Source organism: Molothrus ater, chromosome 16, assembly GCF_012460135.2.
Source record: "Molothrus ater isolate BHLD 08-10-18 breed brown headed cowbird chromosome 16, BPBGC_Mater_1.1, whole genome shotgun sequence".
In the NCBI taxonomy this organism is placed as follows: Eukaryota; Metazoa; Chordata; class Aves; order Passeriformes; family Icteridae; genus Molothrus; species Molothrus ater.
The window spans coordinates 16,349,395-16,365,657 of record NC_050493.2 but is presented as its reverse complement, the minus strand read 5'-3'; the positions used below and the strand labels follow the sequence as shown (position 1 = coordinate 16,365,657).

At 43.6% G+C, this 16,263-nt stretch overlaps 1 protein-coding gene across 1 annotated transcript; it reads right to left on the bottom strand.

Annotated features, from left to right (window-relative positions):
* Nucleotides 1-82: 82 nt before the first annotated feature.
* On the bottom strand, nucleotides 83-12,770 carry JPT2 (Jupiter microtubule associated homolog 2). Its single transcript, XM_036392758.1, has 5 exons — nucleotides 12,701-12,770; nucleotides 6,077-6,225; nucleotides 5,478-5,620; nucleotides 3,159-3,204; nucleotides 83-2,405 (listed from the first exon to the last, which is right to left on the bottom strand). The coding sequence occupies exons 1-5, from the start codon at nucleotides 12,742-12,744 to the stop codon at nucleotides 2,221-2,223; spliced, it is 567 nt and encodes a 188-aa protein (XP_036248651.1). The 5' UTR covers nucleotides 12,745-12,770; the 3' UTR covers nucleotides 83-2,220.
* Between the last annotated feature and the right edge of the window lie 3,493 nt (nucleotides 12,771-16,263).

Below are 16,263 nucleotides of genomic sequence, written 5' to 3'. Positions count from 1 at the left end.
TCATACCATAAAATTCACCAGTGCACCTATGGTGAAATACAGTACTGATCAATTTATAAAAGTAGGCATCTATAGCACACAATAAAGTAACAAAATACTTGTTTATTGGTAACTGCACGTTCTGCCATTTGATTTCCAATCCCCTTCTGTCCCAGAGAAATACTCAGATCAATCTTACATGAAGAACTGAAAACATTGTTTCCATTTCAAAGAAAGAAATACAAGAAATTTGACACAGTTTAACTAATTTAAGGCCTAGTTAAAATTTGCTCTTTAAAGGACAGGCACTGAAGCCCATGCACATTAGGTACTAAATAAAAGATGCCAAATGCTGGGCATTGCAGATAGCATCAGCGACACCAGAGTTTGCAATGTGGGAAGCAGCCTCTGGTTGACTTTTCTATATGACAGTTTCCTGTCAAGTACTGGAACAAGGAACTGAAATGGCTAATGTGTCTGAGACTCAGACAGAGGCTGGAGAGCACAGACTCAGGAGGAGGGGATAAGAAATATATATTTGGAAGTAACATAAGTTCATTCCAGGGCTATAGTTTGAACTACTGCCTTGTTTTCCTGGGGGAAAATTAACAGGCAGCTCTAAACCAATCTGAAAGGTACAAAGGCATTTGAATCCCTACTTTCCATGGCTGTTTCTATCCTAGCACTGCCCCATATGTTTCACTATTTGAAAAGGCAGCTAAATCTTAAAGCAGTCACCCACAGCTGCTGACACAAGGGAGCTGAGCAGCCTAGGAAGCATTACAATCACAGAAAGGTTTAGCACCTGGCCCAGCATCCCATCTCAATGGCAGCAGTTCTCAGGGAACGTGGGCTAGAACAGCAGTGGATATACGCAATAAGGCCACTTGTTCTTTGGTGTACCCGAACAACGCCTGTTTTGATATGTCAGATTTAAAAGGTCAGTATTCAATGTATTTAACAGAGAGCACCTAGAGTTAACATTCATATATCAAAGCTCTGGATACGATAATAAAATCCATTCAGAGAACAAATCCTCCCGCAAAAACATCTGTGCAAAACATGCACATCTTCCAAACATGATTTATGACAGATTTTAGCAATACAAACCTTCTGTTTGTGCTGGCTTTGATTTTCCAACTAAGGTAATCTACAGCAAAATCAACTACAACTCTAGGGGAGAACTCACAGTTTTCCCAACAAAAATCTGAGACAGTCAAAGGCAAAGATAAGGCTGATGCAAGACAGAAGAATTCACTAACAGACTCAGCACAGGCAAAACCAACAGGAAATTCACTGTGGTGGAGACAGGAGAACTGTCCTGGTTTCCACAGGGAGCCAAGTGAAAACCTGTGAAAGCCCTTTCTACAAAGGCTGGGTCAGAGAGACCTGGCTGACACCTCAGCATACACTCCATGGTAAACTTCCAAGATGCCTCTGTTCAAAGAGTACCATAAAGCTATTGTTTGCATCCACACTTTTACCAGAAAACATACAAGCACTCAACTAGAAGCACCTACATGAAACAGCAAGTTGGACTGCCACAGGTGAAGAACTGGTTACAGTAATCAGCAAATTACTAAAAGCATCCAAAAGACCTGAATACCTAGGCAGGGGAAGACCACAATCTTTACAAATATACGATTGTTTATGAGTACAAAAGAAACTTTCAACTTTTGTCCTTGTATCAGCAATCATGTGCTGCAAGCAAGAAAGGAGAAAAAGAAGCAATGACTGAAGACACTCTTAACCATGTCAGCACTACTTGCTCCAGCGGAACACATTTATAGTCACATGACTGCAAGTCAGCTCACGCTGGAAGCTGCATCCCATTGCCTAGGGGAAAGTCCAGCCTACCTGCAGGCCCCTTCCCATTCACAATGTTTGACGTGTTGACTGTATGGAAGCCTGATTCTACAAGAGCATCCTGAGCCACAAGCTAGCTAGTTATGTTCTTACCTAAGAGTCTGAGGAACTCACCACTAAGTAGCACTAATTTTTCATGAAGTTACACTAATGTCTGGCTCTGCCACCCACCCAGGCAGGCCAGTACTCACATCTTCCACAAGGCACCCATTCCCTCCCCAGCCTTTCCTCCTAAATCACCAGATTATCCTTTCTACGTACTCTAACATAACCTTCATTCATCTGCCTAAGAATCTATTCACAAGCAATAGTGTATTAACTGACCTCACTGCCACAGACAAGAGTTTCTTCATTAGTGACAGTGACATGATGACCCTAATAGAACGCAATACTGGATTTCCCCCCTGGTGGATTGAGGACTTTGTTGTGTGAGCGTGGCCTTGGTCCTAGTCGGGGTTCGTGATTGTCCATCTTGGGTTCTGGCTCCTTGCATCGCTCCTCTTTGCCCAGAGCTTTTTTCTCGCCTCCGTCTTCCGGGTGTGGTTTGATATTTTCTGTAGCTACATTAAAGAAAACATAATAGATCATCAGATCAGTCACTATTCTGTAGTGCACAAAGTGCCTCATCCTCTGTCGCTGCATTTTTTCCCCACATCTCCCATCCATAGCACACCAAGATTTCTCATTACCTGTTCATTTTTTCCTGAAGGAAACACGTAGTAAGAAAAGAATTTCACTTTTCACAATAATTCCTCTCTTCTTTCAGCAATCTTTCTAATATTTCATATCCTTTCTAAGGATATAAAGACTGAGCAATACACCTTCAGAATGATTTTGGCAGTTGCAGGCAATTAAGAGATACAATGTTCCAATCAATCCTTTCATACTGAGCTTGAAAGCAGGGATCCCATCATTCTTTAACAGTTAGTTGAGCAATAATAAATTTTGTCAGTCAGCTGTTTATTATTTACAACAGAAAGCCAAAATTAGCCATTTGAAGGAGATGGCAAGAGAGGAAGTGGTAATCTGATGTTTTGCCATATACAGATTCCATACATATTTGTATATACACACGCGGTATCAAGCAAAGTCTAAACACAGAGACACAGAGTATCACAACTCAAGCCTGAGCTTTCCTCAATAAGAGGAAGAGTACCATTTCCCTGAGACAAGCGACTAGATTTCTGACTAACCTTTTCAGTCATATTATCCTAAAAACATAAGACTAGGCTAATATTTAAGCAGAAGGACAAGAAACTTCCTCATAGTTTATCTTCCCAAAGAGAACAAAGAAAAGAATTTCTCTTGCTGACCTTCTAGCTTCTTTGGTATTTCCTCTTCTTTTAAGACAATGTGATCCTGCAAAGAAATCAAAAACTATCTTAGTGTGTTATTGTTCTCAAACAGCAAGTCTGCCACAAAATCCTTCTGGAAATTTTGCTTCATTTTTAAGTTTATAGATTACTGATCAAAGAAAAGCAAGCTGTGTGCAGCCCTTCATCCCTTCCACTTCTACAGAATCCCAAAAGCAGGGGAACAAGTCTTCTATGTTATGGCAAGATGCACATCTCAGACAATTCAGTGAAACATGGATGAAGAGGCTACATTAAATCATCAAAATGTAAGCACAGCAGTGGTGGGTTAACTGCCAGACAATTTTAGAGGCCTTCCCCAACCTTAAGGATTCATTGATTTTAAGATCAGGAATTACCCTTCTTGTCAAGTACCTGCTATCACACCGGAGAAGTTGGTACACACAACTATAATACAAACAGCCCTTGAAGACCCTATTTGTACGCAGCAATTCCTGTCTTGACCGAGTATCCCAACAGTCAGGTAAATAATCAAAACATTTTAAGACCATTTCCCCAACAATCTGAACTGACTGTTGAAAATACACAGCCACACTTCAGAAAAGTGTGTTTTCCCACAAATGAAACTCAACTCGCATGTCTTCTTTCCAGGTCAGTATCTCCCACAATTCCAATGCTCTAATTAATGACATAAGAAATTCCACAATGGTGTCTTCCATTTAGTCAGGAATTAATGGGAATTAAAGTTGCATTTCTAAAAAAGTAGCTAAAAAGAAAGTGCAACCATCCCAATAAGTGGGTGCAGAGCAGCAAAGCAAAGCCCTCTCCTATACCAACAGCACTACTCCTGTCAAAACCTAGCTCCCAATCTTATTTTTCCTCCTCATCTTTTCATATGGCCCCAGATACTATTCAGAATATGCAAAAAAAAGAAAGCACTTTACCAACACCTTAAATTTAAGGGAAAAAAAACAAAGGCAAGAAAGGTAAATTGGACTGATCCTTTTTTCCTAAGCTTCCAGGAAAACCTAGACACATTGTGTTTTCAGCACAATGACAATTTCTGTCCTGGTTCCAGTCAGTACAGGGTTAGTTTTTGCAGTAGCCAGTGAGGGCATGGCAGGGACCTGAAGCTTATTCTAGACCACATCATGTGCAGGGTGTGGGGTGGGCAGTGGTGGCTGAGCAGTTGGGGCAGTGCTGTGTTTCATGTGGCGAGCCCTCGCATGTGAACTGCTCATCCTTCCTGTACACTCCATTATTAATTTTGTTGCTGTTACTGCTCTTTTCTTATCTCATTGCTATTTCCATTAAATTGTTCGTATAGCAACCCCTGATTTTACCTTCTACCTCCAATTTAACCCCAGGGGAGAGGGGGAAGGGGGAGGGGAGCATGAGTGGTGCACGTTTTGGAGTGTTTTCAGTGGGAACACCAAACTGGGGAATACCATTCCTAAACCACAGCAGTTTCATAGAATGTTAAATTTCCATGTTATTTGATGTGCCAAAAACATTATCACCCTAACAGCTACTCACTTATTAGCACTTGCTTAGAGTAGGGGCAGCAGGTTGTAAATCTGCATATAGGGCACTTAAATACAGTAACTGGTAACGTATCCTGCTTTTTCCAAACACAGATGTGGTCATAACTACAAGTAACTATTACACATCCCAGCTTAAAGATCAAAACTCAACTGTATAATCTATGTGTAACAACTCTAACACTATAATAAGAGACACTTTTGTCTATCTTGTACAAATCAAGTACCCGCTGGGCCTAACACCACTGATCTTGAAGTTCAGTTTTTCACTGCTGATCACTGTAAGCCTAATCTGCTGAAGGGCTTCTAAGGTGACTGTAGATACATGTATTTAAGAGAGCTGAAGTGCATAGCCAGGCTTCACAAAGGATTATGACTGTAGCTCACCAACTTCCCAAGTCTGCATCAAGATCACATCTGCTAAAATGCAGAATAAGGAGAAATATTTTCTCCCTATCCAGTTTAAATGCCTCTTGGGTCTGTCAAGAGCTCCAGCTGTACCTCAATTACAGGAAAGATCAAAGGCTTTTTTCTTTCCTTTTTTTTTTTTTTTTTGAATGCACATCCATAGTCTAATTAATACTTTCACAACAAACTGCAGAGATCTGATACACCCAAAATAACAAGCTATCAAAAAGACTTTGGGAATAACTGTCTAACTCAAAGTCACTCCATGCACATTCAGTTCTGTTCTTAGGGAGAGCACAGGCATATGACAGAGCATGACAGGACCCTGGAGCTCTTTGCTTCTTGATCTGAGCAACAGAAGTACAAATACCTTGGGTTTGTTCGGGTGTGCTCGCACAATGCTAGGAGAGACAGGAGACCCAAAGATATCGCTTGTCTTCCCACCAGGTGGATTCAAGCGTGGACGAGGCTGAGCAGAACTAGAGTCCTCAAAAATGCCACTTTCTTTTCCTCCTGCAAGGCAGTTGTTAAGACTTTTTTTCTAGATTAATTTTATCACATAATATAATATTAAAAAAAAAAAAAATTGAAGGACTTCTACAACCCTGCTGCTTAGGGACTTAGTCGTATTTGCCTAGTTGAAATCCTTTGTTACAATTCACCGGCAGGTCTCAAATTGAGCTAACTGCTGACAACTCTACAATACGAAAAGGTTTCCTTTTATCATTTCTTAGAACCTCAATTTGGAAAGAATTAAGACTTGAATAATGTGCTAAAAAGTCTGTGAACATGCAAATCACTGAAATATTAATATATCCAGAAGTTTGAAGAGATTTGTTGTTCAAACCTACTGAGTATGTAAGAATGCAACATAAAAAGACAGATCCCAGTGCTCCAGTTTAGGAGCACAAAACCATTCTATGCTGCAATTCAGAGGCCAGTCACACAGAAAGAGGGGGCAGCCTTTACCTGGAGGGTTTGTTCTTTTTGGAATGTTCTGAGGTTTTTCTGATGCTCCAAAGATATTGGATGCCATCCGGTGTGGCCTGCTTGAAGAAGACACTTCTTCTGTACTCCCAAAGAGATTACTAGAATCTCCCCCTGGGGGTTTCAATACCCTATATCACAGAATAAGAAACAAGATATGAAAGTTCATTTAAAATTTATAGTATTCAACATATTTGACATCCCCTTCCCATTCTCTCCTTGTCTGTAACTATCCTGATTTTAATTTACTTTAGGTAATTCTACTATATCCATGAAGTATCTACTTTTCAAGAGCTGTTTTAATATTCTTAAGTTCAGCACAAGTAATGGCAACCTCCTGGTCAGTCAACTTGATCATTAAGGTATCTATGATTACGTGGAATCATCCTAACACTGCCACCTACACAAATGGCTACACTATGTGTGGTGTTCCAGAAATAAGAGAGATTATGATGGTGAGGATTTTAAAAATAACCATTAGAGAATCAGACTTTGTGCTAAACTGCGTATGTAGTAAACCCCATAGATTTAGGAAAAGCACCGTGGAGAATATGAACAATGGGAATGCTGAAACAGCAAAAGAAAATTCCTGTTTTCCTGTCCTCCACCCTTAACCTATCTCTGTAACCCTATAAGGCAACGTCATGTTAACCCCTTACCCATTGGTCAAGCTTGCATCCTTTCCAACCCTATAAAAGAAGCATACTGTACCCCATTAGGGGAGAAAGAAGAAGAGCAGAGACCCTTCACGGACCTCCCCAAATAAAGCCATCTCCGTGGAACAGCCTGCGCCTTCTCCTTCTCCTCTCTCTCCATCTGCTGCAGCCTCCAGCCCAGGGCACCACTGCCTAGCAAGCAGAGCTGAAATCCTGAGAGCTTGCAATCACCATAGAGCTGATAATCACCATGCTTGCTGGATGGTAGCCCAGTGGCCTTGGCATGAGCGAGCGAGCTTTGGGCACCCGGTCCCTACCCAGGGACTGAGCTCCTGAGCCCTAGTGCTCTGCTTTATAATAACTCCAAATGAGAGGTTATTATGCATATACCAACTTTGAATCTGTGATACAATTCATACCCACTGACTTTTAAATAAAGGCAGACATTTCATAACTACTAAAAAATTTGCTAGTTTCAACCATCAGTTATCATAATAGCTGCTGTAGTTTAGAATGGAGAGACAGAATACCAAAAAGTCAACTATTTAGCAGTTAAGCTGCAAATCCATTAAAACTAAAGCTTTGCACCAGAGGATATAAATGGATCCGCAGAAAAATTGGAGCTTACAGCAGAAATCATCTGACTTCTTGAAAACTTACCAAAAGTCATGCTTGTCCTTCAGTAGTAATTCCATAGTTAATGCCTAAGGCTTGTTCAACAGACTACAGGTCCCTCCCCAAAAAGGAACCAAATTACTATCTGGGAATAGAATCAGTGGAAATCAATTGGAAAATTAATTGGAAAATTAACAGAGATTAATACCTAAATATGGCTGAAAGAAGTTCAGCAAAAAAAAAAAGGCCTGGGAGTGCTGGTGGACAATGGCTGAACATGAGCTGGGTGTGCCCAGGTGGGCAAGAAGGCCAATGACATCCTGGCCTCTACCAGGATCAGGACAGTAACCTCTGCTGGGCACTGGTGAGGCACCTCAAACCGTGGGGGCAGTTTTGGGGCCATGATGACAATAAAGACTAAGTGGCTGGAGCATACCCATAAAAGAAAATGGAGCTGGGGACAGCTCTGTATGAGGAGTCTGATGAGGAGCAACTGAGGGAGCTGGTGGGGCTCAGCTTGGAGAAAAGGAGCTCAAGGGGAACATTCTGGCTCTGCACAACTCCCTGATGGGAGACTGCAGCCAGGGGGGGTTTGGGCTCTAATGCCAGGGAGTAAGGAACAGGACAAGAGGAAACAGCCTCAAGTTGTGCCAGGAGAGGGCATACTGGACATCAGGAGGAATTTCTTCACAGGAAGAGATGTTGAACATTGGAGTGGGCTGCCCTGGGCAGTGGTAGAGTCACCATCCCTGGAGGTGCTCACAAAATGACTCAATGTGGCACTTAATGCTCTGGTCTATTTGACAAGCAATCAAAGGTTGAACTCCATGATCTCAGAGGGCTTTTCCAACCTTAATGATTCTGGGATTCTGTATCAAAAATAATTTTTACAGTTACATCTACCAATTACCCACAGTGTTAGCAGCTGAACAAAGGTAGTAGCTCAATTATACTAGTTCTAATCTTAACCCTTGATCTAGAACCTAAAGTAACCTTTGCTTTTAAACCAAGAGAACAGTTATAAATTGCAAGATCTTGATCCCACTCTACTTGAACAATTCAGATATAAGTGAATTATTACAACCCCTCCTTTCCCTAGCCCTGTGACAGCAAAACGTCATCACAGGTGAGCTACATCAAGTATAAAATGAGGTACCTCTTGGTGCCAAGATCTACTCCAGTTTAAGATTTAATTTCACAAAAGTAGAGATATTTGGCTGCTCTTTCAGAAAATGAGCTTTGTGTGCATTTCAGATCTCAAGATGCAGAATGCAGTTTTAGGCCTTTTAGGAAGGAGAAAAAAGTTCTTCTTTTAGTCTGGAAACAGTTTATATACACAGCACTAGCCTCGGAGGGGCTGCCTTTGCTGGCCAATTTTAATATTTTAATTCTTAGTACGATTGTGGATTTAATAAACACCTTTAGCTTAAGGAGTAACTAGAATTTCAGCAGACAGGACAACTTGTCCAAAGCACAGGTTAGATCATACAAAGCTTATTTATTTACAATTTAGTGTCCAATAGACTACAGATCTAGCTAGCCTCTGTGCTCTCCACATAATTTAGAATACTTAAACCCACAATTAAAGCAGACATTGTATAGGTAAATTATGTATTTCAAACATTCACAATCCCTCACCATGAGGCAGTTTAAGTACTTAAAGCAGGAAGACAAAGAATAGGGAACTCTACAAATAAGTAGTTTGGGAAGAAGTCTGTTAAAGTGGACTCCTCTCACATAATTTAAATTATTTTTTATTTTACCTATTCTTTCCAGCTATTTTTAAACTGCATTTCGTCTTTCTTGCATTCCAACTACACTAAGTATACCAGCAAAGAGACTGTAAGGAAGTAAAAAGCTGTTTATACAGCTGGAGTCTCTTACAGCCCAGATTCATTCAATTTACCACACTGTTTGCTTAACACATGCCTACAAGCATAGGAGGGAATAATAAAATAACTACATTCAGATTTTTAAAAGAAAAATAGCCAGTCACAAGAATCAAATTACTTTTCATTCTTGTAATGGGTTTTAAGAGCTATTGCAGAAAGAAATTCTAGAGAAAACCCATTTTAAGATTAAAAGTCTTGATAATTCACTAAAGAAACTTCATCAAAATAAATCCACCAAATAATCTTATACTGTCCTTTTATTTTCAGCTTAGTAGCCACACTATGAAAACCCTACTGTTGAATAATTAACCAGAGGCATCACTGGTGGTACTTACAAGGTAGAAATCAGCACAAGTACCTTTTCTGCCAGCATCACGCAAAATTATGTCCTGACTCTACATACACAAAGTGGATTTACCATCTCAATTTCAAGAACTTTGTAATGCTGGGAACCTTCCTTCCAAGCATTACGTAAACTTTCAGTGACACCAGGTTAATAAAATTTGAACTAATACAAAGTCAGATAACTAAGTTATTGACAGGAATTACCAAAAATAACTTTGAAGTACAGCAACAAAGTCTGTAAGCTGATGCCAACAAGAGGAGAGGGCTTTGCACTTGCTTCCTCCAACCAAACGTGTGGGAGACTACAAAGTTATTTTCTTTCTGTGTAGCCTCTAGAGCACTGCTGGCCTCCCTGTACTACCACGTACTCAGTTCTAGAGCAGTGAGACATGCAGGTCCCCTACACCAAGTAAGAAAATCAGATTTCACCTGTAAATCCTACCAAAGGAAAACAGCATGCTAAACTCAGCTAGCCAAGATGAGCTGCTCCAACAGAGTACACAGAAATTTAGCATATAATTTAACATATGTACAGTAACATATGTTAAATTATATGTTAAAAAACTTCAGTTAAAATATGTTAAAAACTTTAGTTTATACTTTATAGTCATTTTAGTTTATATCAGTATTATGCCAGTTTATACAGAGACATTTTTGTTTCTTGTAGCCAGGTATGTTGGGTCTTTATTCCTTTGGGAAGGTATTGCTGTATTCTTTCAAACCATGAAAAAACAACCCTTTGTCTTCTACAAAATCTAAATCTGCCTCTCTCTCCCTCCCCTCCAGCAGACCAGAAGTTGGTGAACTCCTCTAAAACAGGTAAATCAAGAGCCCTATTCTGCAAGTTTAAAAGCCCCCACTAATTGCTTTGTTCTCTTCTGGCAGATTTGAAGAATTTTAATTAGTTTTTCTGGTCTTTCTTTTTATATCCCCTACATTCTAAAACACTTGAATTTGAATGCCCTTTCCTTATTAAGCCTTTCAGCCAACCTATAGAAGGTTTATTCATTACTTCAAGACACCTGCTACATAATTGTTTTTAATCCTGCCTGAAAGTTAAACACTGAAGTTTTACCAGTTTTTAGACTGTTCTAATACAGTAGATAAGTGCTGGAGTATACATAAGAGACTGGCAGAAAGCAGGTGATGAGGTTTGGAACCGCAGGCTCTAAAACAAGACCAGAGGTCCTGGGGTGCTTCTGCTGTGGGATCAATGGAGACTCACGGCTCATTAAACAGCTCACTCACATACAAACAGCAAGCTGTTCTATGCAACCATGATCTTGATCTGAAAGCCCCAAGAGCGCTGCAGTGGCCCCGATGGGAGTAGAGGAACATGAGCATTACATTTCCAAGATGGTTGAATTTACCGTTGTCAGCTCTTCGCAGTGGTTGTGAAACTGCTCATACACAGGACAAATCGAGTGTATATTAATACACTGCATCTTTATAGCGCACAATAGCAGAATGATACAACTCTGTCCTGTTTTGCTTTTAGAAGCTCTTAGACATGTAATACCATGTTTTATTTTGAAAAAGCAAAACTTGCTTAAAAATACAGTGTCATTGTTGAAGTTTAAAAAAATAAAACTAGGCAGTTAATTCGATTCAGTGAACTAGTTGCTTGCTCTATCACTGTACATACTTAAAGGATCACTAGAAACACATTTCACTGGACAATTAAGTGAAAGCTTTCGCTTAAAATCTTCTTAGTATAATTTATTTCTAACAGTAATACCCCTGTACTATGAAGTTCTCAAAATGCAAACACTTGTTTATAATTTTCTAGGCATGATTTTCACACTAGGAAGACTTTTTTCCCCACTTTCACAGCGGGTGGTAGTTGCTGCTGGGATTTTGAATTAGGCTGAGATTTAAAGAGAGCAACTTCTACGTACCAAGAACTGCAAAAGGAGTTGCAATCTCGCTAAACAAAGTTTTGTTCAGGGAATGAGAAAGCCGTGTCTTTAAAGCAGGTACTTTTACCCTTGATGGCACAGGCCATGAGTCGATATAGTAAATGCCTCAGAGACCACGCTGCAAACCCGCTAAAGGAAGTTCCTGCGGTGCTGCCACAGTCTCCAGTACAGAGCTGTGGTGGCTCCAGCCTGCTCCCAGGCACCACAAATACACCCCGACACGGCAACAGGGAGGAAGCTGTAAGGGGCAACAGGGAGGAAGCTGTAAGGGGCAACAGGGAGGAAGCTGTAAGGCCACCTCGGCTCGCTGTTAACTAACACGTTGCAATGGTCTGCCTGGAAACTCAGTTTATGCGTTAAACGTAGTTTCAAAATTATTATGAAAACAGACACTTCTCAGAGACTACACCAAGGACAGAGCATCCTCAAAAGTCTTCTAAAACCATGTTACAGCTTAGACCTACTGGAATACGGGAAAACTTACAGCGTTCTTGGACAATTTCGAAACCCTTCCTCCTTCCCCACGCGACAGCCTTGCACATGGATTAATCACTGTACTCACGCCCTGCAGTATTCAGGGTACCTGCCCTCCTCCAAACAAAGCAATATATTTCAACTTCGTAGGGCGAAAACAAGCCGACGTCTGGAGGCGTTTGTGCAGAGAGAGTAGCTGGGGCCCCTCGCTCCCCGTGAGTAGAAACACGGCGGGAGAAGGTGCTCCCCAGCGCTGGGCCCTTCTCTCCGCGCCAGAGTCCCTGCAGGAGCTCTGGGGTCGGGCCGGGAGCGGCAACCGTGGGTAATCCGCCCGGCCCTGGGGCTCTCCTTGCGCGCCCGAAGCAGCACCAACGGGAGCGCAATGCGGCCACTCCCCGCCCAGTGCTCGGGACAAGTAAACTGAGGGACGGCGAAGGCGCCAGCCGCGCGCTGGCTTCTATCCCCCCTACCTTCCTACGGGAGGTAGGGGGCTCCGCTTCCTCCCGCCGCGGCCAAGAGGTCCCTCGGGGGAGCCTGATCTCCTCGGTCAGAACACTACATCCCCGACCCAATCCCCTCTCCCCCTTATGGCCCTCAGCTGGAGCCTGCACCTCCCGCGCCCGAACAAAGCCCCGCCAAGGGCTGCGCGACGCCGTACGCCTCTTCCCCCCGCCTCGCCCTGCTGAGCGTCCTCCACCGCCCCACCTGGAGCTAGGCTTGGCCGGTTCGGCCTCAGCACCGTGGAACATGGTGGCACTCAGCTTCGCTCCGCAGCCCCGCTCCAACAGCGCCGCGGGGAGGCTGGCCGCCCCCCGGCCTTACTCGGCTATTGGCCGATTTAGCTGCCCATCATGACGAGCAGCCTATCGAAGCCAGTTAACCCGCTCGAGATCCTGCCTGCTCGGCCCGCCTCGCAAGAGGGAGGGAAGCTTAAAACGACCCGCGTCGGAGCTTATCCTGGATGCCTCCCATTGGTCGCTCTGCTCGTCCGTCAGAGGAAACTGCACAGCCATTAGCTGGAGGAAGGGCGGGGCGAGCAGCGGGAGGGTATTTAATGCGACGGGGTGGGGTAGGGTAGGGGCTGTAGTAGTGGGGAGGTATCTGCTTCTTGCTTTGGCCTTACAGTCGAGACTTTATGTGGGCGTTTCACCTCGAAATAGCGATGCAATGCAGAAAACAGAAGGAAGATCATCGTATGGAATAACCTCAGGGAGGACTTCGTAACCTGCTGCCCTACACAGTGTTTCCGAGTTCGAGGATAGCCGAGTGGCGAGCCCCGAGCCCCGCCGGCAGCCCTCAGCAGCCCCTCAGGCGCGGAGGCAGCGTTTCAGTGCGGGAGATTGAAGCCGCTCCAGGGAGCGCGGGCGACCCGGGCAAGCGAACAGGACATGGATCGGGAAGGGCGCTGCGGCGCAGGCAGTTTGCTCAGTTTTCTAGTCATCATGGTTGCTAAGAGAACTCAAATATATGGTGCCCGCTCAGCAGGGAATTGAGTCCCTTAAACTCACAAAGAAAGATGCAGTGTCTCAGACTGAAGTCCCAAAAAAACATGCAAAACCCCTATATAGCTAACCAGGCTTCAGGCTGTAGCTAATGCTTGCGCCTGTCAGTGGATTGTATCAGTGATGGGCGGCTGCATTGAAGCGATACGCGGAATAAATCAACTCCACAACCAGGTATAGTTATGAAGTGGGTATGTATGTCAGCGCCCGGCACAAGCTAGATAGCTCTCGTGAGAACTTGTGTCCCGAGCCTCGGGCTGTCCCGCATCTTTATTCACAAAGGTATTCCATATGCAATGCGTTGCACAACTTTGCCATGCATATTCAACCCCTGGCCCCGCCTGTTCTCGCCTCGCATGGTAATCAGATCCACGCCCTTCTGGGCGTGCTTTGTTTGCTGTAGTGGTCGCACGGGGGTCTCTGGTGGTCTGTGAGGCTGAAGATTGTGGTCTTCCTCATGACTGAACTTTTGAACTTTTCTCCGCTGCGCATGCGCTTTTGGTCCCTTGGTGCTTGTCTGAGTAGTCTGTCGGCCTTGATTAGCTTGGAGACAGAGGAGTTCCTTTATCTGGGCTTTTTGCATCTCTTGGTCTTCTCTGGTATTTTTCTTTATGCAAGAAACTTCAGAAATTTGCATTTTCCTATGCCCTTTGTACCACGGCAGAGGTTTCTTAAGTAAAAATGTTAAAATTCAACACATAGTTCTACAGGCTAAACTTTAAATGCTTAATTCATATTGCTAATTCAAGTGAACTCCAAAAATCTCTATTTCAGCATCAGATAAGACCAGGTGGATGACCTGCCCAGCCTGGTAGCAGAGTTACAAGACAAACTAGGAAGACTGAGAAGCATTAGTAAATCAGAAAGGGACATAGACTGGTGAGACCATAGCCTTCCTAAGACAGGAGCATCCAACAGAAAGGAGATCCTCTATCCATCCTCCAGCAAAGAGCAGGTACCAGTTGTGAAGTGAGAAGCAAGTGGAGGGCAATCCATACTCAGGGAAGCAAGCAAAATTCTTCTTTGCCCACCTTGCTTTTCGCTCACAATACCCTCATAGGCAAACTCAAGAAAAGTGGGTCGGATGAGTGGACAGTGGGATGGATTGAGAACTGCCTGAGTGGCAGATCCCAGAGGCTCGTGATCAGTAGTAGAGTAAGGTTGGAGACCTGTCACTAGTGGTGTCCCCCAGGGTTCTCTGTTGGGGTCAGTGTTGTATAACGTGTTCATCAATGAACAAAGAGCAGATGTGTCCTCAGCAAGTTCACTGCTGATACAAAGGAGTGGCTAATATTTCAGAGGGTTTTGCAGGCCTTCAGAGGGACCTCAACAGCTTAGGGAGGTGGGTAGAGAAGAACCTTCTGAAATTCAGCAAGGGGAAATGCAGGTCCTGCACCTGTATAGGAACAGCCCTGGTCACCAGTACAGGCTGGGAGCCAACCCACTGGACAGCAGTGCTGCAGAGTAGGATCTGGGTGTCCTGGTGCACAGCTATCTGTCCCTGACCAGCTGTGTGCCTTGGGGCCAAAAAGGGCAATATTGTCCAGGCCTTAGAAAGAGTATTGCCAGCAGGTTGAGGGAGATGATCCTGCCCCTCAACTCAGCCCTGGTGAAGCCACATTTGGAGCATTGTGTACACATCTGGGCCCCACAGTACAAGTGAGACATGGAGTGCCTTGAGCAGTTCTATCAGAGTGCTATTAAGTTGGTCAAGGGTCTGGAGAATCTCTCTAATGAGGAAAGGCTGAGGGAGCTGGACCTGTTGGACCTTGAGAAGAGATGGCTGAGAGGAGACCTTATTAATGGGTATGAATATCTAAAAGGTGGGTATTGAGAGGATGGACCAGGCTCTTCTCTTTGGTGTCAGTTAGTAAATCAAGAGGCAAAGGCACCAACTGATGCCCAGGAAGTTCCACGCAAACATGAGGAAGAATTTCTTCACTGTGCAGTGACTGAGCACTGAACAGGGTGCCCAGAGAGGGTGTGGAGTCTCCCTCATTGGAGATATTCCAGAACCATCTGGACACAGCCCTATGCCATGTGTTCTGGGATGACCCTGCTTGAGCAGGGAAATGGGATCAGATGAGCCACTGTGGGCCCTTCCAACATGATCAATTCTGTGATTGTTGTGTGTTGGGCCTTCATCTGGCCTTGTCCGTGTGCACAGGGGTTTGTCAGCACAGTGTTGAGCAGAGTCTGGCTGCTGTGATCCACCCTGCTCTCTGGCACGTGTCCACGGTTTGCTCGCAGCTCTGTGGCTGAAGCATGGGATGGCTGCCATATGAAAGCCATTGGCTGTCTGGACAACCTGCACTGGGAGGAGATGGTATAGCTGCACCTGCAGAGCCAGCATTTACATGGCCTTTCTAACCATTTTTCATTGACTGTGACATTACAAGCTAACATTTTCAGCTGAAGGTTTAATTTCACAGCTCTACAGCTGTGATATGTCAAGAATTAAACTTAGAGGCATACATTTAGCAGCATAGTGCTGCTTTTGTTTTGAAGGACTGAAAAAACCAAATCAAATAAAGCTAACAAAAAAGCACGAAACATACGTACTATCACTGCAGTATCTTGTTTTGCTAATAATTTTTCAGACTCGTTCCTTTTGTTTTTACAGTCTTAAATTTTGGTCATTAAGGGCAAAATTAGCTAAATTGTGAGAGAAGATTCAGTAGCAGCTTTGACAGAAGGTGGAAAAGATTTAAAGGTCTTTTATACTGACAAAAGCTCACAGTCAGTGGAGGGGTGAAGCTGCACAGA

What these genes read in the sequence shown, in the direction of transcription:
- JPT2 (XM_036392758.1), bottom strand. Translation starts at nt 12,744, where the DNA reads ATGTTCCACGGTGCTGAGGCCGAACCGGCCAAGCCTAGCTCCAG. An exon ending in CCGGCCAAGCCTAGCTCCAG is followed by an intron (nt 6,226 to 12,700) that starts GTGGGGCGGTGG and finishes TCTGTGATATAG; the next exon opens with GGTATTGAAACCCCCAGGGG. An exon ending in AAAAAGAACAAACCCTCCAG is followed by an intron (nt 5,621 to 6,076) that starts GTAAAGGCTGCC and finishes ACTGCCTTGCAG; the next exon opens with GAGGAAAAGAAAGTGGCATT.